The following is a 25,915-nucleotide window of genomic DNA, read 5'->3' on the forward strand; positions in this document are numbered from 1 at the left end:
TAAACCATGACTATATGATACCCCCAATATAATGCCTACAAGCTCCAATGAAACAAACAAAGAAGAGCAAGATATTTGAACATCAAACACCACCTTCAGAAATGATTTACCGGAAATTTTGTTAGAAGAAACTGAGAAAGAAAGCAGGCTACCCGATATCCAAATGCAGGCATATATCGATATCGAAATATATGGAATGAAGGTTCAAGCATTAGTAGATAGTGGTTCACAATGTAGCCTCATACAAACAGACATATTTCAACATCTAAAAGAAAAAACAAAATTAGCTACTCTACCACTAACCAACGTATATGTATCAGGTATCAGTCCAGGACAGCGAATACATATAACTACCCAATGTTTACTGGAAATAAACCTTCAACAACAACGATTCGCTTATACATTTCTTGTATTACCTGTATCCAGTCCACACCTAATAATAGGTACAGATTTTCTCCAACATTTCCAAGCCTGTTTAAATTCCCAAACATTGAAATTCCATACTTTTACCGAATCTGGATCACATGAAGTTATAGTACCACTTGATCTAAAGAAAAACACTGAAGGGATTACGGAGATACACTTCGCTCACTACATGGAAGGCGCACCAAGGAGGTGGAGTATCCACGAAATTGAGAATATGGATGTACCAAGTCTAACAACTGAGAACCAGGTACAGATAGGAGACGATATCGAATTGACCCATCTGCCAGGAAAGAAAAATCAGACCGCCGACTTTCTATCCAGAGAAATAGATGCTACATATTGTCAAGATACCAACCTGAAATGTTTTGCAGTAAAGAGTGGAGAAAGCATACCAAATCCCCCCAATATCCAACCACGAATTCACACTGCCATATTAATCCCTGAAAAAATCTGCACCGCCCAATACGAAGACCCAAGACTGTCCCGGATCCGCGAATTGATGGAAGAAGGAGCTACTGAACCGCCCGATTACCTGCAACAGTACATCTGCTACAAAGGATTTATGTTCCACCAACCGGCTAAAAATACTTACAACTGGCGCCTAATAATCCCCGCTAACATGGAAACAGATTTGATAAAAGAAGCTCACGAACGTATTGGACATTTTGGAACTACGAAGACCCTCCACCTACTAAAAGAAAGCTGTTATTTTAAAAGCATGCATAAAAAAGTGGCCAAAATAATAAAAGCTTGCGATATATGCCAGAAAGCCAAATACCCGCAATACCATATGAAATGGATCTCATTCTCCCTAGTGCACCATTGGAATTGATATCAGCGGATATATATGGTCCATTACCCATGGCACAATACGGAAAGAAATACATATTCGTGCTTACATGTGTTTTTTTCAAAATATACAATGCTATTTCCCATAGGTAAATTGACCAGAGAAGTTTTGGCCCGATGCATAACGGAAAGATGGACAAATGAAGTAGGAAAGCCCAAACGAATCCTATCCGACAATGCAACCTATTTTTGTAGCAAACAGTGGAAAGAAATACTTCACCTGGCTAATATTAAATGGTCGAGGACATCTCTTTACAACCCCAGCGCTAATCCAGTGGAGCGACGTATGGCAGAGATCTCTCATTTTATGCGGACTTACTGTAACAAAAAACACCAACAATGGGTTAGATATATACCATTTTTAGAAGAGTGTTATAATAATAGTCTAAATGAAAGCACTGGTCATATGCCTTACAAAATCATGTTCGGTAAAAGAAACACTACATTTATCGAAAAATTAATTGATTTTCCAAGCTCAGGGGTGAATAAGCCAACAAATTCTAATACCCATCATCTAGTCAGATTAAAGCTAGAACAAATGGCAAGTAGTAGGAAGAGATTTCACAACCGAGCATACAAAATATTCTTGTATAAGATTGGAGATGAAGTTTTAGTAAAGAGCCACAGATTATCAAATGCTTTGGAGAAAGTAACCCATAAATTCTTTTTAATTTATTCAGGGCCATTCACTATCGTAGCCATATTGCATCACAACACAGTTCAGTTGCAAGAGAATGAAAATACGCACATTGTTTGGTGAGAAAATGTAGCCAATATTAAACCATATCACAGAATTTGAAATAAATATGATAAGTAATCAAGAGAAAACGTCATTATCAGAAGAATTACTGACCTATCATGATAAATTTAATCTCGGCATAGACCGCATGGCAACAATCCGACATTTTAATTCCTTCCAACTGTTAGAGGCCAGAAACAATCAAAAGAATAATTTTTAAGTATGTAATTTAATAATCTACACCATATAAAATAAGACACAAACGGGGATAGTAGAATTAAAATCTGTGAATTACCTTTAAAAGGAAAAAATGTAGCAGTTAGGTTAACTTTGAGATTTGACAGCAAATTCTGACGTAAGCCGTATGAAATGTAGAGCCAGCGACCAGCTGGGCAAAGTCATCGAATATCGAATAAGGAATCGAATATGTAATGTCTGTTAAACATATGATTATGGAAAAATATTGTACCCAAAAATGTTATTTATTATTGTTATTTATTGTATTTATCAATGTTAATATATTATCTATGTTTTATAATTTATACCATTAGTTTATGCCATGTTTGTTACTAAAAAACCTCAATTGAATGCTAGTTACCACAAAAGCAAAAAACCATGTAGCAAAAGAAGGAATTGTACCTGATATATGGAAAATTATTTATATTAAGGCCTAGGAATTACAATAAAATATAAGCCTCAGAAAATTTGTACATCAAAGTTATTGTTTGAAAGAAATCTATTATAAGAGAATCTCAAGTGTAATGTGTGGAGTTAGGTTGGTGCCTTGCGAGCAGCAAATTCAAAAATACTGTGTTATAAGTGTTGAAATGAGGAATGTGTCTAAGATGTTATATTTATGTTTTTTTTGTGTTGATAAGGAGAATTTATTATTGTATTTGATGGAGGTCTGAGGGGGGCGTAGCAGATAAGATCTGCGAATTATTGTAAAATTTTGAGAGTATATTTTTGTAGACAAAGTATGGAATATGTCGATGTGTTGAAGGATGGATTTTCATTAAAAACATTGTGATTCTCAAATATTTTGAATTCAAATCCAGGGGCGTGTGTAACATATTTAATTTGAATTGATAAATAAAAATCCCTAGCTGAAATATTTATAGGTCTAAGTGAAGTAATTGGCTAATATCGCCAAAGAGATAACATAAAGATTAGATAATATCAGACGTCCTGGCTAAACTGTGCAACAGCCTGAGAGGAATGGGAATAAATTTTGCTACTATATAATATTATATAAAATATTGAAAATTGAGGTTAGGCATAAAATATTTACTGATCGGCGACCTAACGATCGACCGAGCCATACAACGTAGAATCTGACCAAACACCTTGGCAGACATTTATTGTGGCAAAACAGTATGCAATTTGAGGAACTAAAAGTCTCACGTGGCTAATTATTGTAATGTATGAAACAACTAATAATCTATGAAAAATTACTTAGCATGTAAAGAGCATATTTGAAAACACAACAAAAATAATTAAATGTATTAAGGAAGTAGGAGGTTACTGGGCGCATGAATACTGTAATAATTTGCATGCACCAATCAAATAGCGGCAATTGACAGGCGGCATTAGTGAGCCGATTCAAAAATATTTGTATATATTTCTACAAATAATAAAAATTTGTAAAAAATTGTTGTGTAGTCCATGTTTTGGATATGGCCCGAAGGCAAAGTAATTATTGAATATATAACAAAAGTAATAATTTAATATTTTAGTACGGTCTATTTGAGCCTTGAATGGCGGAGGAATAGAATATTCAAATTTTATGCAAATTCAGAAATCGGCAATGAGAATTTGTAAAATTGAGAAACGAGAACCACACTCGCCTGCCAACTACCACCATGAGAGGTCACCAAAAATTATAGAGCGTAATACCTTGTAATAATTTGAAGTTGAATTGAATTACTAAATTTCTTATAAGACTTTGTGATGCTCTTATAGAGCAAAAGTCATTTTTAAATAATTTTGTAACCCCTTGGAAGAGACGACTCCGGCTACAATAATCCAGGACCACCAGGAGTTGGATCGACATCAGCAGCTCATAAGAAAATTCCGGCACGTGAGTGAAAAATATTGAAATAGTGATAGGGCGCCCTCAGTGCTTCGAAATTACATAAGAATCAAAGCTAGCTCGTTGAAAGGGTTTCTTATAAATTAAGAATTTGGTAAAAATACTTGCGCAAGTAAATGTAGTATAAAAGGTATTTTATTAGAAAGTAACGAATCAATTCATATATTGGAAGATCTATCAATCAAAGAAGTATAAAATCTAGGCTGTTAATACAATATTCATATGATCATTAATTTCTGCAATATAATTTGCGATAGTTTATTGTAGCTCTGATTCACTAGATGAATTGCTCTATTTATTTCTTCAGGTGCCGAAATCTCACACCCTGAGATAAAAAATATATTTATTACGAAGAAATCTATTAGATACTATAGAATTTAATATATATATATTTGGATTACTTGTTTGTCAATTTGTCATGCTGATTTTAAGAATTTAGTTTAAATAGAATTGTCCAAGTCGACAGGTATTAGCAAGCTGATATCGCAGCTACATGCAAATGAATGCATATGATCATAAAAATGAAAGCACATGGTAACGTTTCGTGCTATAAAATTTAAGAATAGTATTGGCCTGTGATATTTTATTGATTTCGATTATTGTTCTATCTTATATTATATATTTTTTGCTCTGATTTATTTTTTGCAATATTTGTTAATATATGTATCAAATTGTTTATGGTGTGCGATTTATTTTTATTCCTCAATACTATAGGATAAGTACCATATATATTTTTTTCTAATAAATTATCAGTATTATTTTTATAAGCTCCTGTATGAGCCCATTAATGTATGATGACAAGAACATGTCCTACTAAAGTGAGACTGTATCCTATAAAAAACCACGACCTGATTTTCATAATTATTAAAATATTTCATGCTCTACCGATTGATGCCAAGCAGGAGGCTAATCGTTATTTAACTATAAAAAATAACGTGACACTATTTTTTAAAATAAATCCAGAATATTCTCTTGATAATCAGAGACAAATTTTGATTATCCTTGAGATAAAAGGAGGGAGAATACCAAAAATCTACAATTTATAGATTTTATTAAGAACTCAACTCAATTGAATATGCGTAGGCCTATTGTTTGTGAAATTCACGGCCGCTAGTATTCAAGCTACAATATTGGCCAAGTAGAAATACAAATAATTATCTTGAATAATCAAAGAACAAAATTATTGAAGAGAAGTTTTTATTTTCAGGAATCATAATCAGCTGTCACATTTGGGGACTATTGTCAGACACACTTGGAAGACGATTCATTCTCTCGAGGTGTCTATTGGTTGATGGCATTTTGTATCTTGTAAATAGTTTTGCTCCTGACTTTTGGTTCTTCTTTGTAGTGAGACTACTAAACGGAATCTCGTAAGTAGCGTAGCCTACATAGCCTACTCGAAACTATTACCGATATTCATCTCACAAAAATTTTGAATTGTTGATATTGAATTCAAATATGTGTTTTTTGTCTCTAACTTATTATTATTGGGAAATTATAGTAGAATGAATTAATTCACATTCATTCCATTAATCTTCTTCTCATTCAATTTATTCTGATCCGCATGCATTATTTACTCCAATAATAGGTCTAAAGCCTATAATATTAGAAAATTCATTCTTATTGACAATAATTTGGGATATTTTCAATGAATCTTACAATCCATGTTTCACATCCATGAAAATGATTTTCATTATTGTTAAAATTCGATCAGGGTTGCCTACAGGTGGTGAGGAATTGAATTGAATTGCTGCCTTTATTAAAATCCTAGGAGGGCGAAGTTAGAATGCAGCCGGCCCTCTCTTACACTTAATCCATACAATTCTGAGTTACAAAGTTACAAGAAAAACAAACAGCATAAACCATAGATTGAAATTAATGAAAACAATAACTTCAACAAAAAAAAGTAACGAGAAAAAATAAAAATAAAATAGGAAAACTCTTTCAAAAGAAAAAGAAAATTGGAATTTCTTTCGAATTTAAGTTTGTAAAAGGAAATTATACAAAAGGACGAAGAGAAAAGTAAATACAGTGGAGAATGTTCAGTCCAAATCCATAGATTACTCTGGTAGAAGTAAGGGAAGAAGGGAAAAGAAAAATAAAATAAATAAGGAAGAGAGAAAGAAGGAAGAAAGAGAGGAACACACACACACACACATACACACTTAAGTTACGAGTTAGGGAGCATTTCAGCCGAGTACACCACCTCTGATCCACCACAAGACAGCCGCGCCGAACCGACGATGTCCCTCAACTAGCCTTAGCAGGCAAAGAATTCTACAAACTACAGGCTGTCACAAGGAACGACTTATTGTACATAACAGTCCTATGTGTTGAGACAGCCAGCAGATGGGATTCATGCTGCGTTCCTCCACGACCAAAATCACGCAAGTAAATGGTACTCTACTGTCAGTTCTAGTACACCCAGGCAGTGTCCTCGAAATTCTTGTAAAGGGGAGAAGAGGTTCAAAAAGAATTGTTGGGGCTCCAAAAAAGGTTAGCAGTAACCTAAAATAGCGACTGACAACCTTATTGTTTAGGAGGCATTTTTTTGTGTGGTGGCTCGAATCCGAGGCTAAATACTGAATTTTGACGAATATTAAATATTGAATAATAAATACTTATATATTGTACAGTATTAAACCAATCAGTATTAAACACTAGTACTGACTTTGAGATGTTTAGGTGGGGTGCCTCCTTAGCCTTGAGGGAGAAACACCCCTGTCAGATCAATCACTGTATAATTAGCTTAATAGCTTATTATCATGGGGATGAATTATTCATCATCCTGTGTTGAATGTGATTTTCAGGAACTACGATACTCATGTTTTGAGTATTAAAACATAAGCCAAATTTTCTTTTTTAGTCATTTTTGTTATGAAACTTTGCGAAGAGTGAGATGTGATTAGTAATTATTGCATTATTTCAACTTGCAGATCCTGTGGAGGTGTTGTATCAGCTTATGCTTACATTGGAGAGTTTCATACAAAACGTTATAGGAATCAATCCTTGCTAATTGCTTCATTCATAGCTGTCAATTTGTATTATATTTTACCAGGTCAGTAGATTTTAAAGCTCAATATATACCGTATATACAGTGCACATATTACTTCATACAAGTCAGAATGGAGAAGGTCTATAGTATATCATAGTATATTATAGTATATAGCCTATAGTATCTCATTAATTGGAAAATACCCTATTCCAATAACATCCGGGTTAAAACATGTATTAAATGTAATCTATAGTTTTTTATCACTATTCAACAATGATAATCTTCAACTTATTCATTGAACTATTGTAGTTCAAATGAGAATTGAAAGAAATATCTATATGATATGAGAGAGTAGGGTTGTGTTTGTTCGTATCAAAACATGTCAACTTGTGGATTGCATACCTCCAAAGACCTTCAAGAGATATAGACCCACAATGCCTATGCCTTCCCAATGATAGCTCTTACTTGAAATTGAAGGCCGCCATTGGGGTATTTTAGCACGAGAAATTATATCTATATATTTGTAATATTATAGAATACAAAGGCATTGGTATGTAATAATCTTAAGTTATAGGTTGCCCCCTCGATGGCCGTTTTCAATAATTCCAAGTACGACACTAGCGCTGCATGTGAGTCTATGCATCTTTAAGGTCTTTGCATACCGCAATAATTAATCTCCTCAAAATTTCAAATCTCAATATCTCAAAATCTCAAAAATGTATAGGCCTACACGTGGCATGGATCATCAATTTTTCAGCAAGAACAGTTTTTCGAGACAAAGTGCTAAATAAACATCTACAATTTTATCAATGCTTTATCGGCAATATGAATACGCATGCAGTTAATATGTCTTTGAATAAAGGTGTTGATATTTTCACATGAATAAATAATTCTCCTTCATTTTTATTCAATTACAATTTCAAAATTATTGAAGCCCTGATAGAATGTTTGACTCACTTTACAGTCAGTTGAAATTAGGGGTATTTTGGCAAGCTGAACCAAAAAATAAGGTCCTATGTACGTTTTCGATATTTCTTCAAATGAAAAATGAGTTTTGTGGGTTGTCAAAACTCCCCCTGGAAGGGAAACTATCCAACTTATATATCCTATCTTTTAATAAGATAACAATGATTTCTGCATTGCATAGCATGTTTCTTGCCAACAACAATCGAACTCTTTGTGAATTTAGATAATATGACCTACACTGTGGATTTATATAGTTCTATTAATTGAATACCGTACATGGAAATTGAAGTGTTTATGGTTAGTTGATGAAATCGATTATCAATAGAAGAAAAAGATTACAATTTCATCGGTAGGCCTACAAAATTAGTTGAATTAATTATTGTCGTTGTACTGAGTTCTTGGTCAACAATATTTTAATATTAGTATTTATCCATTCATTATTATCGCAGAAGTCATTTTATTTGAATTAGAAAATATTTATCAGGTCTCATCAATTCATCATTTGTAACAATGAATTGTTCAAAGCATGAATCTAATCAAATGAAGAAAGGCCCATATATTTCTGTATTCATGTTTGCGAACGTGTAAACATATATTTAAACTTGTGATGGATAGCCAAAATTGTAGAGCAAACTGCGCGGTGACTTGTAATCGAGGACTCTGATTAGGGTTTGTCACATTTTTTATGAAAAATAAAGTATATTAGTGATGAATTGATGGTATCTGACTGGCTGAAAAGTTTACCGTATGGCGAACAGTTAAAACAGAGGCGAGCGGCACGGCGAACGGTTCGGAGTACGGTACAGCGAATTTTTAACAGCTCATGTTCGCTGAAAGGCGCGAATGCATGGTTTGCTGCACGGTTCAAGGTTTGTTTCAGCATGTGTGGTCACACCTTCAGATGTTCCAAGACATTTATACAGTTCACAGGTCAAAGCAACATGATAATCTATACTATAATTAAGGAAAGAATTGGCTTGTACACGTATGGAATAGGAAAATTATGTTTGACTCATAATCACGTCTCAACTACTGGACTGATTAACTTGAAATTTTGTGTATTATAGATTCTTAATTAACTGGAGATGGTTATAGGCCAATTTTCGATTCTTCAATATTTGATTACATCAAGTTTTCAGTTCAAAAAGTTCTCAATTTGTCATGCTTCCAGTCCAGTTGTTGTATGGAAGCAACAGAACATATCTTTTGTAAGGGGAATTAGAAGATAGGTATGATTGGGAATCCTTTTCGAATAATGAAAACAGGTTTTCCGTCGCACCCAAATTTTGTCCACCATTCTCGAACCGCCATTTTGAATCCAACTTCATTTTTTTAAATTGGAAGGTGGTCATATAATACATGATTCCAATACAGGATTTAAAGAGAAAATATGGTGGAAGTATGGTGAAAACCGCACATCGATATCTCAAGCCTTTCAAAAGTTATTCTAATTCAAAGATACTGATAATCCATCTGTGGCGAATCATATGATTGCCACCGCCACCTGTGATGTTTTCAACTAGCATAGGTAGTTTGTTTATCACTTGTAACAGTTTTATTTTCATATTTATTCAGAGTTCAATTTTGTGATTCCAAACATTAAAATTATTTCATCATTCATTTAGCTTCATTTAATCAATTCCAACATAGAAAATCATCAAATTAAATTCCTATATTGGTGACCCCAACGATTGAAAAGCAAGAATTTTCAGAAATATTTGCAAGAGTATTTGAGTCATGATGGATGAACAAATTGCGGATCTGCGTGAACTTGATGCACAATTTCAGCAGGCCATTCAAAACCACGAAGTACATCAGGTGCCATGATGTACATGCAGTACATGCAGTACATGAAGCTGCCATCATTTTGGTTGGACAAACCTCGTTTTTGGTTCCTTCAGGCAGAATCCCAGTTTACACTGTCCAACATCGTAAACGAGATAACCAAATTCCATCATGTTGTGTCTCAATTGGACCAACGTTGAGGACGTTATTGCAAACCCTCCTCCGCTCAATCCATACACGTTCTTGTGCGACAAGATTATTGAAAGTTTGACTAAAGTGCACGTCCAGTGCCAACGTACCTTTCATCAAATTTTTGGTTGGGATCGATTTAGTATATTATTTTGAGCACAAGATCACAAAAATTAAACAGCGCTCACTATTGTTTTTAAAATAAACTAAGTTCAAAGTAGCAGAACTTTACATGCATTTAACCTATAAGTAGCTAAGGTTAGGAAAAGCTGTAGGTTAGGAAAAGCTTTAGGTTAGGAAAGCTTAGGTTAGGAAAAGCTTTGAGTTAGGAAAACTCAGATTAGAAATATCATAATTTTATGATTAAACGGCGCTCACTATTGTTTTTAAAATAAACTAAGTTCAAAGTAGCAGAACTTTACATGCATTTAACCTATAAGTAGCTAAGGTTAGGAAAAGCTGTAGGTTAGGAAAAGCTTTAGGTTAGGAAAGCTTATAGGTTAGGAAAAGCTTTGAGTTAGGAAAACTCAGATTAGAAATATCATAATTTTATGATTTAAATAATCAAAATGGCTGCTACTCATAGGTTAAATGCATGTAAAATTGTGCTACTTTGAACTTAGTTTATTTAAAAACAATAGTGAGCGCTGTTTAATTTTTGTGATTTTGTGCTCACAATAACATACTAAATCGATCCCAACCAAAAATTTGATAATAGATGTTGGCACTGGACGTGCACTTACACTGAACGTTTATCCGCTTCCGAGAGGAGCAACGCATTCGACAGCTCATCAGTACGGAGTATTCAGAAATAAATTTTGAGATTCCGAACATTAAAATTATTTCATCATTCATTCAGTTCCATTTAATCAATTCCAACATGGGAAATCATCAAATTAAATTCCTATACATCTATCATCTTCTATACTATGATGAAAGAATGAGCTGGCTTATACACGTGTAAAGGATAGGAAAATTATGTTTGACGCATCATCACCTCTTAACTACTGCACAGGTTCACTTGAAATGTTGCATATGATTTATCAATTAACCGAGGATTCTTATAGGTCTATTTTCAATTCTTCTAGATTTCATTATGTCAAGTTTTCAGTTTGTCAAGTTTCAAAATAGACCCTTGTGAAGCACGGGCTACCTGCTAGTATATATATTAATAGAGACCTATGTTGACTTGACTCCCAAATAACAATTGATTGTTAATATTGAGAATAAAATGAATCACTTATAGAATAGAATTATAGTACCCTTTAAAATTAATAAAATATTCATAGACTATTAAAGATCAAATCAAATTTTGCTTTATCTTAACCGAGAACATAGTAACTCACTAATCTCACCGCAACAACAGTACAAGAACTGATGTTGAGGTTAGAACAGCTTATAAACAAACTTTTAGGTTAGAGGCTTTCAGAGATACCAATATAACATTTTAAAATTTCCCTACAATCTTCCTACGAATTACTGATACCGCACCATTCTTTTATGATAACCTGGTATATAAATAAATGATTCAATATTATAAAATGAATTTCTGTTCTATCATTTTATTAATTTTAAAGGGTACTATGATTCTATTTCATAAATACAAGAAAGTAGCCCTGAATTCATACATTGTGAAAATAAATCATATATAAATCGCAAATCATGATGGAAAATACAATGTAACAGATCAATAGAAAGTTTTTCATTGGGAAAGATATTGAACTGAAAATGCCAATCTATAGATATACTTACATATTTTCAAATTGTTCAAGGGGAGTTATATTTTACGATTTCCTTTTCTCCAATACAGGAGCCGCTTTTCTGGTCTACTCTCTCGACTTCCAACTACCACTCTTCTCCGGGAAAATAGTATACAATTCTTGGAGGCTATTCTATGCGTTGTGTGGCATCCCTAGTTTGGTTACTTCATTGTGGCTCTTCCTGCTACCAGAAAGTCCGAAGTTTCATCTGGCCAAGAACGATAAAGAGAAAGCTATGAGTGTCATTCGCTGGATCTACAACAAGAACACAGGAAAGCCAGGAGATGAGTTAGTGGTAGGCTGAATAAACTTATCAAATCATCAATACCCAATACTGTTTGGAATACTTTTCCATTTCTGTCTATTGTTTGTCTATCTATGTAGGCTATCATTTATATTTATGAAAAAAACAGTTTTGTTTCTAGTTTTTAAAAATCATGGAATAAATAATCTGCAATAAAGATGCAATTTATATAAAAAAGCCAAAATGGTTTTGGTTTTACAATATTATACAAAATACAATTCAAAATTATATTGGAAATACCCAGCGAAAAAGTAATGAATCTATACTTATGAAATTCTTATCTCACTGACTCACTCATTGATCATGATTTCTGGAGAACTACCGTACTGGATGGTTTGCAACAAAACTTGGAATATAGCTTCCTGATAAGTCCTAGGTGCTCACTAAGAAATCTTTTCGCGATATTTCAACTCTAAGGGTGGTTATTAAGGGTTTAGTAAGGGACGTATATACAAGGTTTTTGGAAATTTTGCATTTCAAGGATAATAAAGAGGAAAACGGAGCCTCCTTCATATGCCAATATGAGAGTAAAAATCAGACTATAGAATTATTCATCATAAATCATCTGACAAGTGATTACACAGATGTGTGGAGAAGCCAGTCTATTGCTGTATTTCCATAAGGTATCTAGTTTCAATCAGGTACTTGTGGATGAGGATACTGCGTGAGGTCTACTGTTCACAGAACTACTAGTTATAATAATTGTAAATGTCAATATCATAATAATATTATGTTACTATAGAACTTTAATCTAGAGAGAGTACCTCTTCGAAACAATTGTGAACTGGCATCTAAATTATTAATCACTTTGTCAGGTTAGCATTAAATTGAGTTGACTTTATTAAGCTGAAGAACTAACCAAAATGCATTTTATTGAGAAAAGATTCATTGGGCACTGCTGCTTCAATCAGAGCTATTCCTGGGGGTATAGAAGATTCTCATGTTTCATAAAACAACATTTCACGACGGGAGTTGCTTCTATCTGGACTAATTTTGTTTATATATCCGACAGATCGCAAAAATTCCTTAAACAATTTCGATGAAATTTCAATAATTCAGTATGATATATGAAGGGTATTTTTAAAACTTCAGAAGTGTACGTTGTGGGATCTGTTCACAAAGAATGAGGAAATTCGGCCAAAATTTAACATGGGGTTATTTATTAAAACGGCCAAATAGCTGTTGTTGCGTTTCCCAATTTAAAAATATCTTCCATAGAAGTAGGGCGCTTTTCCCATGTAGCCTAACAATTATTCCCAAAAATTGATTGTTTTACCAAAGAAAAAGAAGGTAGCTTTCGATAAAAATATTGGAGAATATGCATAACAGTTCGTTGATATTTACTTGAAACTGTCAGTATTCCTCAACCAAAATGCATGCTGTAGCATATCTGAGACAAACCGAAATTCCAGTTATTAAAGACATATTCATCAAATGTGGAGTTTGTAATCATGATGTGCATATCTGTAACACTTCTTCAGTTGAGATTGTTCACCACATCGCCACTAGATGCATTAAAATTCAGTTTGGCTTGTTAGAAATATTGCTGTCATGGAAACCTTTAACTTTTATGAATGTCGCGCGACATTTTGATAAAAACGAGCGTTTTGAAAAATCATGAATCATTGCATGATTTTTATAATGCTTGAAAATGTTATTCGGTTGAAGATATGTTAGTAACAATATCTTACCACATAATATTTCATTTTGCTATACCATTATTTCCTAAAGTAAAAAAAGGGTCTGTAGCACATTGGTATTTATGCAACATCATAATTATATGGAACTCCAACTGCTGTTTTTCACGCTTGTCATTTTGAGGTTAGTTTTCTGTTTATACTGTCTATTTCTTGAGTTCTGTAGTTTAGGGTCAGTGCTAAATAGTATTTTTATAATTTATATTGTTTTAACTTCTATTATTTAGTTAGTATGATTACTTTACTTGTGATTTGAAGAACATGGGATAAACTAGATGATTTACTTTTCAATCGTGAAGGACTAACTGATGAGCAAATTCTTGATGCTATTTTCTCCACGGACTTAGAGATACCTAATGGCAGTAGTTATCTGATATTTTTAAAAAGTAGAAATAATATTTTGTGAATGACCTAGCCTAATTTGAGTATTAATAGGCCACATATTTTTGATTTTACACCTCACTTTTCATTTGTTTCACTTAACAGTTATGTACTAACAGACATTTTTTATTATTTCACAGTAGGCTATTTATTCAAACAGTAAAAATAAGATTCTAATAATTTCGTAGTCTAATTTAAATATCAATACATATTTTTCTAATCCTATACCTCACTTTTTTGTCTCAAATATGCGACACCATGCATTAAAGGGTAAGAAGCATGTAACTAGGGACTCTTATAAGAGAAAAAGTCTTTCCATTCATACAAAATTGAAACACTACAAGGCAGTTCTAAGATCACAAGCAATGTATTGCAGTGAAACACTTTTCAATATTGATGGAAATGGAATTGAAGAAACTAGAAGAGTTGAAAGATGGATTCTTAGAACCTGCATAAACAAAAAACATGTAGTTGACAACCAGTTCAGACTCCTTCCAAGAGAACAGATCTATAGAGAAATCGAACCAATAACTGACGCAATGCACAAAAAGAGAATTTCTTTCTTTGGACATATTTTCAGAACCCCAGCGAATCGATTGTTAAGAAGACTTATTGAAAAATGCATGAGTGCGAGTACAGACAGAGCCCCAAATTCCTTGGCTTGTGGAAATAAAAAAAGACATATCAGAACTAAATTCAACTATTCACGATGTCAAAAATCGCACAAAAATCTATAGGGAAACCATCACTGACAGAAAGAGGATCTTATCTATAAAAACAATAAATTAGGAGAAGGCAACAGGTTTGTTCAGATGAATTGAGAAAAGAAAGATCTGACAGAATGAAAAGGTACTGTGCAGAGAGGAAGAGAATTGAAGCGAATAAACGAAGAAAGAGGACTAACCAGAGACTCAGTGATTCTATGCGGTCATAAAATTGAAAAAAAAGTAAAAAGTCAAACTATTTTTTTAGATGTCCATGATGTTGCATATATGCAACATACCAGTTTTTTTAGTATAATAATGCTTAGGCACCCAACAATTTTTTTACCATTTTTTTCAGCTTTATTAAGACTACTGTCTAAGCAATAAAAAAATATCAACTTATTACAAAAAATCATGCATCTAAAAGGGTTAATAGCATCAATGCTCCCCATTCAAACAATGCTGACACATTCATGTGATTCTTACTATAATTTGATCACTATAGGTCAGAATGAGGATAATAATGTTGATGATCACTACTGTTTCAATTTCAATTATTATGTTTGACATCTTTGTTTGAATATGTGTGTTTGTGGATATGTATGTATGCCGGACGGATCTCAAAAACGGCTCTGATCATTTTAATTTGAACAGGAATATAGTGGGTTTGAAACAAAAAATTTTTGGAACAGGTCTCAACTCTGGTAAAATTCGCTGAAGTTTCTTGAGAAAGGATTATTGGTCCCTCAATTAGCAGCTGATCAGAAAAAACTTTCTCATAGTCTGTTGAAAACGTAAGAGAGTGTGAGCAAGTTAAATATAATTATATTATAATAGTTGTAGTTGAATTACCAAATTCGGCGACCTTATTTCAAGACATTGCAGTATTCATGGAGCATCTATGGAAGAATAGGTACAAAAAGTGACCGGATGATAGCAAAAGAAATTTAAAATCGATCTCTCCAAATATTATGGTAGTTGATTGTAATGTTCATTGTGAGGTGATAGAAATGCGACTAATTACCTCAGGTTCTGTTGTATTGGTTCCTCTCGTACTCCATGTTTGTATGCAGCCATGGCCTTGAGAGAGCCAGTTTCACTGTACCTCAATTCCTAATCCGGACTAAATACCACGAGAACCAATCAAAGTAGCTGCTCCTATTTCCTTTCATAATGTCATTACATGATAAAAGACAAACCTATTGATATTGATACATTAAATACTAGATACTCAGAAAATACTAAAGTTGTCAATGAGATAGAAATTAAATTGAGTTACATGTTAATTTACATCCCTAAGCTTTTGGTTTCAATTGAAGATTGAAGAAAGAAATCATATATTGGTAGTCAATAATCAAAGTGATTGAGTAAACTCTATTCAGAACTATGAAAATTCACATTAAAATGATCCCACTCAATATGTATGATAGTAAAGTTTAGGACATGAGAAATCAGCCACAATAGATATTATATTAACTATTATGAATGGATTTGGAAGAAAGAATCAGTGGATTGGCTGCTTTCACACTTTTAGATAAGTGGAACGAAAAGTAAGCGATAGGCTATGCCAAGAAAAACCAGAATAAGCATGAGATCCATGAATCCCAGAGTCAAAAAATTCCAAATAAACTAAATTTACACTTCAATTTTCAATTGCATAGAACAAAATCAAAAATAACATGATCACTGCTAATTTGATAACTGTCAACGGGAAATATTAATTGCCAATGAATACAGTCGAGGTCGACTCTTAAGCCCCGCCCAGTATTCCACAAAATTCGCTGCAATTAGTCTACTACTCTACAGAGCACTCCCAACACATCAATTAATTATTCAAATGATTTGACTCAATTATTTTCATGCCAATTTGTGGCCCAATTTATTTATTTATTGCCGATAGAAGGCATATTATAAGATGCCCCTAGCAAATAGTAGGTTTGTGATACAAAAATTTGAGCCTCATCTCTGAGATAACTTGAGAGGAAAAATTGATCATCTAAGTGGCAGCTGATTGAAACAGAAATTTCCATCGTTTGTCGAAAACGAGAGAGAGGAAGAGAGGAAATCAACAGCTGTTATTATAAAATTTTTGGCAATGTAATTCTAAAACATTGCATTATTCAAGAAACATATTCCCTGATATCAAGATGTGTACATAAAGAGAGCAACTGGGTGACACCATAAGGCATCGCTAACTTGATTGCTCTTTAAAATACGCAGTTGAATGTATATTTTTCAACAGTGTCGAATGTGTTCTTCAAAGTGAGGTGATAGCAACTCAACTAATCACACTTACTGACAACGATTTTCGGGTCTGTAACCAAGTATCATATAAATAATGTATATGTGAATGAAACTTGAAACAGACCTTTAGCTAGGTGTATTTCGGCTCCTACAGCATGTACATTATTCTTTTCCCCGTATCCAATCCAATAAAACTGCTTGAGATGCGAACATTATATATATAGATATCATATATTAACATTTTCATCTAGGGAGAGCACCTTTCCGGATACAAAATTCTATGACAGTGATAAGACTATATTTATGTATTATTCCAATTATATTCAGCAATCAATTTTTGTTTGTATGATGGATATCAAAAACTATTATAACGATTTTGGTAGAATTTGGATTATAAATATTTCACAAGAATAATCTTATCTCTCAATTCCCGTAGCGAAGCACTGGTGCACTGCTAGTGTTTTATATTAATAGAATTATATTCTATTGAGCCTTTACATTTTCCAATAAATTCTTAATGATGAACCGTCAGGTATTGTAATTGTATTCAATAATAGATTAATGTTTTGATTTCTATTGATTTTTCTCATAATGGAGAGCTGACTAGAGAGTCTTGAATATGAATGTATCATAGAATTATCGCTACTTTTGATGGAACCCATGATGAAAACAACAAACACATCATCAAGTATAGGTAACCGTAGTTAATCATCATTATCACTCCAAATCAGAAATTCGATATGGTAGTCTTAAAATGAGTCCTGAACTCAAATTGATTGAAGTATAATGAAAATAATGAGAGTAAGGAATTGATTATAATACACTTGTTTGAATTTTGTTGAGGTCTTCCATTGTTTAGCTGGCCGGATGATATACTTGATACCTATGTCGGCCTATTTGAGAAACCACTACCGGTACTAATATTCTATATAGTAGTAGTAGGCTACCTTTATAAAATTTATTCAGTTATGCATTTTACAGATTGGTGATATTATAATCGAGGACAGGCTCTCTAGTCATCTGGATGTCAATGGCAAAAGTAGTGTATCATCTATTGGCAAGCTAATTTTGGCACAAACTGTTCCACTATTCAAGGCACCATTGAGGTTCAGCTTGTTCCTTGTCTGCACATTACAATTCCTCATATATTTCTGGTAAGCATTGTTCTAACTACGAGTATTTTGGATTCTCTACTCTATTTTGTATTTCTGAAAGTGTAGTAGAGGCTCAGGTGGAAAAAGTATGGATATTGCTCTAAGTAAATTTCATTAAGAAGTTAAGCATAATATACACTTTTAGAATAAATGTAACTCATTTTTGAATCTGTTATTATTGAGAATATATAAATTGAAAGAAAATTAACTCATATTTATGTCTAGTTATTTATTCATCCAATGTTTACACATGTATATCCATGAAGGCTAATATCTCATAATTTTCCGATATATCATGAGGAATAGCAATGGAAATATTGTGTGGAGGGTAGGGTTGCTCATCACTATTGTGATTGTACTGAAATGAAATCTTATCATTCACCGTGATAGGGAATGAGAAAGCACATAGCAAGAACATGAAGTTATTTGGCCTAAGGAATTTAAAATAGGTACATACATTCTTGAAAATTTAGGATTATGACATGAAATGATAATAAAATTTACAAAAATTGAATCCCAATAATATTTTGTAGATGACTCTCATGAGTTGAAACATGCAATGCACCAGAAAGTGGTAGCTCTACTTATATAGAAAAAAGTAGATATTTACAATAAGTACCTGTTACTTATGTTTTCGTTTTGATTGATATAGGCCTAGTCCATTTCTATCCAACTATTTTGGTCCATTATTTCTATTGGTTAATAGTTCAGTTTTTGGGTATACATTTTTGTCGCAAAAGTCTTAGTTGTGTCTATACCGTATATGATATGATATGAACTTCTTCTGTGCTCATTTACAAGAAGTCTTAGCTCCTTTATCCTCAATTATATTATTTTAGTTACAGCTATAGTGGTTCCAATATAATTGAGTAGGCGCTAAGCCTAGTTTCAATTCGTCTCCAAACATTTTTTCCAGTTTACAGGTTACTTATAAATAGAAGTAGCTTTTCAAATATCGTCTTTGAATATGGCCCTGATATTGGGGGAAAAATCATGTCTCTAAACGTTTGCATCATATTCATGTTACAGCAACAGCGGTGTTATGATGTGGCTACCAGAGGTGCTGAATAAAATTGCGATCTATCAGAACCAACATCCAGATTCTGATGGAACAGTGTGCATTGCACTGGAGAGTCACTACCACTCCAAAGATCAGGTACCACTCGTGAAATACAACACGGTGAAGAGGAGCATCATCTCAAACTACAGTGAAATAGTCAGTAGTACAACAGAATCCAGTTATATTTTTACAGCATCAACTTCAGCGGCAAGCTCTGACCAAGCGACTGCTGAATGCATTGGGCAGTTGGACTTCTCTGTATTTGTGAGAACAGCAATACTCGGATCATTGTCAGCCTTATTGCTCATAATCATTGTGCTCGTCATGAATGTTGTCAAGAGGAAATATGCTCTAGGTAAGTATTGAATCTCTAATTCAATCAATATTTAGTGTGCATGTCAATAATTTTTATCTCTCAAAATCTAATATAATAAGAGAGAGTGGGGTTGTGTTTGTTCGCATCAAAACATGTCAACTTGTAGATTGCATACCGGTACCGTACCGGAAAAACGGGAATGATTTAGATCTCCAAATTTTGAACATAGATTCTAAAAATATCAATCTCGTGCACCTGGAAGCCCAAATTTCAATTTTCCTTCTAGTTTTTTTCAGAATTAGTGTTCAAACTTCATAAAAAATTAATCAAACGATTTCTTAAAAAAATCACCAAATCATATGGTCGGAATTAAAAATGGAACATCTGTTTCTATTATTGCTTTCTAACTGATACCAGTTAACCTCAATAATATTGTTTTGATAATAATTGATAAATATTTTCAATAATATACCCTATTTATTTTAAATATGAAAATAATAATAGTAGGCCTATTGTCTTGATAATTAATAAATATTTTTATTTTCACAAACTCTGTATAATAATATGGTGGATGTGAAACAGCTACATAAAATTTTTCTCAAAAACATCTGTTTAGAAAAAACTTTCCCCCAGTTGCAAGTATTCTGGTTAACGTTTATTCATGATAAAATGCTATACTTCAATTGAGATTAATGCTAACTGAAGCATTTTGGTTGCACAAAAAAGAAATTTCAAGAGATAATGCCGAATCGACAAAATTTTAACAGGCCATTCACGGGGAATTAATTCAACTAAAGCCGATTAGGTACCTACTGATAGCTGTCTTCCAAAATTAGTTTTTGGTAAAAAAACTACAGAATTCAAAGTATGAGCTGAATATATGAATGAATTTTATCCATTAATAAAATAGAAAAGAGTATTTAGCTGATATTAGCATTCAAAATTAGATTCTAATTTTTGATTTTTTGAGGTTAGTTTTCGATCTTCTTTGACTACACTGGCGGCAGACAGAACATTTTTATGGCTCATGCGTAATGATAGTCACCGCTTCAATAACATAACCTCACTATTTTGCCATTTGTTTAGAGTAATAATTTTAATAACATCACTGTCGGATAAATTACAGTGTTGCCGGATTGTGAAACTGTTAAAATCTTGATTTGTTAACCAGAGAACTTAATGGGAATTAAAAACTAACCGATCTTTGTGGAACAGAATTGATCCATAAAACTAACGCTGATTTGTTAATCGGAGTTAATGTCCATATTATTTTAATAATTATGTCTTTGAATAAAGGTGTTGATATCTACATAAAGAAATTATTCTCTTCCATTTTTATTTAATTAAAATTTGAAAATTATTCGAGCCCTGATATAATGACTGACTCGATCACTGTACAGTCAGTCGAAAATTTTAATATTGGAATGAGGGGTATTTTGGCAAGCTGAGCAAATAAATAAGGTCATATGCACCTTTTTGTTATATCTTCAAATGAAAAATTAGTTTTGTGGGTTGTCAAAACTCCCTCTGAAAGGGAAACTATTCAACTTATCCTATCTTTTAGTAGAATAACAATGATTTCTGCATTGCATAGCATGTTTCTTGCCAACAACAATCCAACTCTTTGTGAATTTAGATATGACCTACACTGTGGATTTATATAGTTCTATTAATTAAATACATGGAAATTGAAGTGTTTATGGTTAGTTGATGAAATTGATTATCAATTCAATGTATGTTTCAGTAAAATAAAAATGATTATCCATCCATCTATTATCTTCTATACTATAATAAATGAAAGAACTGGATTATACACGTATACAGGTGTAAAGTAGTATAGAAAAATTATGTTTGACGCATCATCACGTCTGAACTACTGGACTGATTAACTTGAAATTTTGCATATAGATTCTTGCTTAACCGAGGATAGTTATAAATCTATTTTGAATTCTTCAATATTTGATATCAAGCATCAAGTTTTCAGTTTGTCAAGTTTTCAATTATTTGTCATGCTTTCAGTTGTTGTAAGGAAGCAGCAGAACATTTCTCTTAAGAGGGAAATTAGAAGATGGATAATTATGATTGGGGATCCTTTTCGAATTATAAAAACAGCTTTTCCGTCGCACACAAATTTTCCCCGCCATTTTGAATCCAACTTCTTTTTTTAATTGAAAGGTGGTCATTAATGATAATTCTGATCATATGATACATGATTCCGATACAGGATTTCCAGAGAAATGGTGTGGTGAAAACCGCACATCGATATCTCAAACCTTTCAAAATTTATCCTCATTCATTTCCTTTATCATCTTCCATACTACAATAGAGGAAAGAACTGGCTTAAAGACGTATACAAACAAGTGTAGAGGATAGGGAAATTATGTTTGACGCATCATCACGTCTGAACTACACTGGACTGATTTACTTGAAATGCTGCTTATAAATTCTTAATCAACCGAGGATTCTTATAGGCCTATTTTCAATTCTTCTGGATTTCATTACGTCAAGTTTTAATAGTCCCTTGCGAAGCACGGGTTACCTGCTAGTTAATAATAAAAAAGCTTCATCATGATATTAGTAAACATGAATCTTCAAAGAATGTGAATGAAGCAATATTATCAACACCAGTATGTGATAATTTAATGGCACTTCTCAGATATTCAATTTTGTAAGTCTCTAATATTAGGTTTTCGCTTTGGTATTGGAGAATCATGGCAATCTATTGTTGATATCGTGGAACTATAAAAATCATTGAAATTCTCCTATCAATGAGCTTATTTCCCCTATCCCCTGATTCCCCTATTTTCCCTAATCTCATAGTTTTCCCCAGTCGAATATAGCTTTCCACAATGGAAAGGATATTATTATAATTATATCCTTCTCAGAAAATCGACAATTATTTTTGTTGAAACACCGCCGATTCATGTACTGTAGTTACATCACAATATCATATTATCGTTATTAAAATTGCATTCAATCTCCATTGATTAATTAATTCATCATACTTTGTGAAATTCGTTTAATATTAACAACACTGTCATCCAATGTTAATAAGTGTATGAGCCAGTTTATTGTAACATAGGCTACATGAGCAAATCTCTGAATCTCTAATCAGGAATAACTGCGTTTGAATTCCTAAATCGAGATTGCCATATATTGAAAAGCGAATTCTCTGCTTACTGTACTCAAAGAACTGTTGTTTGTACTCAGGTAAATTGGAAAATGATGATGTGTATTTGAATGTTTCATAAATATTTTAATTGTAAAATAAAAAGGAATCTCGAATGAAAGAGACTAATAAATTGTCAAAAACCACAGATTTGGTTAATCTGTGGCTTTTGGCAATTTCTTAGTCTTTATCATTCATTATGAATAATTACAACAATATCAACTTCTCAACTACAGAAAAAAAAGAAGGAATCTAGGCTATTAATTGCAATAAACTATTTTCATACATAGGCATGTAATTCGAATGAAATGTGTTGGACTTTTTCTAAAATATTTTTGAAACGACACACATTATAAAAATGAACAGAGGGATTCGATATTTTACTCAATAGAGTTATATTTATTCATTTGATATGGAAACATACAAAAACTCATTTTCTGAGAATATGAATAATTTTGCAACAAGAGAACTTGTGACAAAGATTCCTTCTAGAGAGAAATTAACTTATGAGAGGGTAATTGATGCCAAATCATGTTTTTTACACACTCGTACATCCATCTTGAAACTTTATTATTAATTTATTACTTCAATATTATTAGTTACTTTATTATTAATTTACTACTTTAATATTATTTATTACTTTGTCAGTAGTAGTAATGATATAAAGAATATTATTAATCTCTCTATAATCATATTTTTATTAATAGGATTTTGTATATCGTGCTCAATTGCTGGCATACTGGCTGTCATACACTTCGAATACATGGATCTGCTCGTTGTAGAGCTGGGAGTTGTGGGTTTATTCACAAATGTCTCATTTCCGGTAGTGACTGCTGCTACTGTTGAACTATTCCCAACCAATCTAAGGTAAATTAATTCAATCATAAATTAGACAAACTAATTGGACATAACACATTTTTTCATTTTCATTCAAGAAGTTTAGTATTATATTCTCATGTACCAGGTATTTAAGGAATTGTATTCGAATCTCACATTAATAAACATCAAGATAGATGAAAACTGGGGAAAAATATCCAGCGTTTTAAAAAATGTTTATTTTCATAGTGATTGAAGTTGTAAGCTCACTGTTTCAAGAAAGAGAAATCTAACAAATAAATACACCCAGTTCCTCCAATTTAATAAGCCAAGTTTTCAAAATTTCAGTTTAATAGATTTTTTAGGCTGTAACTTTATGATTTATATGAGAATTAACAAATCTGCAATTCAATTTTCATGAAGTGTTATGAGTGATAAGCTTAAATTTACAAAAAAAATCAATCAGTCTATTTCGAAAATAGCTTTCTCGTCTATATGAATACAAAACAATATAGCATCATTATACAGGTCTATGATGTACAATTTTTGAATTATTTTTGAGATATAAAATATGTGTCAGGCTTGGAATATTAAGAGACAGTAGGTTACCGGTACCTGAAATCGATTTGCACGACAAACTCAAGTAAGATCATTCAAATAACATGCAAATAGTAAGGAATATTAAATTTAGAGAAACTGAAGGATCAAGGACATGCTGAGGATTTCGAATTATATATCTCTCCGACATTGAATTTATAATTAATTGAAATAATTTTCAGAGCGATGGCGACCTGCTTATCATTGATGATGGGACGTCTTGGAACCGTGACAGCTAACCAAATTGCAGGAGCTTTCCTGTACAGTAATTGTGTTACTGTTCACTATGCTTACCTTTTTTCTCTCCTGAGTAAGTTCAACTGTTGAATTTCAATCTTTTATAAATGTTCCATTTTGATGGAGAAAATATGAAATTTATGGTAGAAGATTCACATACTAGTAAGTTATGCCATAGGTATAGCATGAAAATAGAGAAATTCCACGTTTTCTCAATGGCTATACAAAGGCCAGCATTGATTAGTATATGCCAATATTATCATAATACAACTTATCTTATACAAGAAACTTCACCTAACTTTGGGTACGGTATTTTATCATACTTACCATGAAATTAAACTCAATATAAAAGATTATAGACTATTATTATCACCTTCTATCAAAAACATAATAGAAAACTACAACCTAGGTGAATTTCATTCAAGTTAGGCCTATATGTCATTCATAACAATCTTTAAAAATGATTGAATACATTTTTCTTGGTTTTTAATTATTCATGATTTTCATGGTCATTCTTATTCGATCCATATATTACCTGATTCTCTCATACATCCAATAGGCAACTCCACGTTTATGGAAAAAAGGTAGCCTACCTACTGGAATTTGTTAATAATTTTTAATTACTATTTCTTATTTTCTAGTGTCTCTAATTCTCAGCATGTTCTTACCATCGAAACCAAGATTCGTAGAAGGAGGATCTACCGACAAACTGAGCCAAACACCGTGAAAAGTTTCAAGCAATCCAAAGAAATTATCAATACGGTATTGCTGAAGCACACAATACGTTATAAAGTATGTTCTCTTCTCACTGATATCATGACATTATAGTTGTTATAGTACAAATTATGCACTGATCTCTCCATTAAATTAATTATATTATTGGCTATGGGCCTAAGCTATTTCCAAATGTATACCGAATTTAATATGAGGCAATAAAGAAAAATATAATACTTCAATACCGTACCGGTACCTTCAACCTATTCTAGTGGTTAGTCCAGCCTACAATATCAGAGTCTATACCCACTAGAATAGTACTATTTATATAATTTTATATATAATGGTAGTGATGGAGCTTTTATGAATTTTAGTATCCATCGTCTCTATTTAGAATAAATTATTTATTGTGTATATGTGTATAAATAATATTAATCCATTGCAGACACATTGATTTTACTGTCTCTACGGCGGTATTGAGATTAATAGAAGTGGTGGGGGGGGGGAGCGGATTGACTCAGTGGTCATGCTGATAAGCTATTGCCTTAGATACGATGAGATTAGATCATGCGTCCGCTACTCCCATTGGAAGAGTGACCGCTTGAGCCAAATCCTCTGTATAAGGTTTATCCGTTTATGAGTTGTAAAATAGCTTCCCGGTGGTTCGGGACCCACCTAAAACTGTAGGTCCATTTATCTCTCATCATCATCCGCCTCATTA

The 25,915-nt window shown here is 32.7% G+C and overlaps 1 protein-coding gene across 1 annotated transcript in view; it reads left to right on the forward strand.

Moving 5' to 3' along the window:
- The window catches only part of LOC111054890 (synaptic vesicle glycoprotein 2B), a 43,564-nt gene extending 18,200 nt beyond the window's left edge, over positions 1 to 25,364 (forward strand). The window contains exons 4-11 of the mRNA XM_039428363.1: positions 5,314 to 5,476; positions 7,043 to 7,164; positions 11,852 to 12,096; positions 18,113 to 18,285; positions 19,315 to 19,700; positions 23,538 to 23,697; positions 24,426 to 24,553; positions 25,122 to 25,364. Coding sequence (XP_039284297.1) covers positions 5,314 to 5,476; positions 7,043 to 7,164; positions 11,852 to 12,096; positions 18,113 to 18,285; positions 19,315 to 19,700; positions 23,538 to 23,697; positions 24,426 to 24,553; positions 25,122 to 25,207 — 1,463 coding nt within the window. The 3' untranslated portion in view covers positions 25,208 to 25,364. The remainder of the gene's footprint in view (positions 1 to 5,313; positions 5,477 to 7,042; positions 7,165 to 11,851; positions 12,097 to 18,112; positions 18,286 to 19,314; positions 19,701 to 23,537; positions 23,698 to 24,425; positions 24,554 to 25,121) is intronic.
- Positions 25,365 to 25,915: the final 551 nt, after the last annotated feature.

Source organism: Nilaparvata lugens, chromosome 5 (genome assembly GCF_014356525.2).
Source record: "Nilaparvata lugens isolate BPH chromosome 5, ASM1435652v1, whole genome shotgun sequence".
Lineage (NCBI taxonomy): Eukaryota > Metazoa > Arthropoda > Insecta > Hemiptera > Delphacidae > Nilaparvata > Nilaparvata lugens.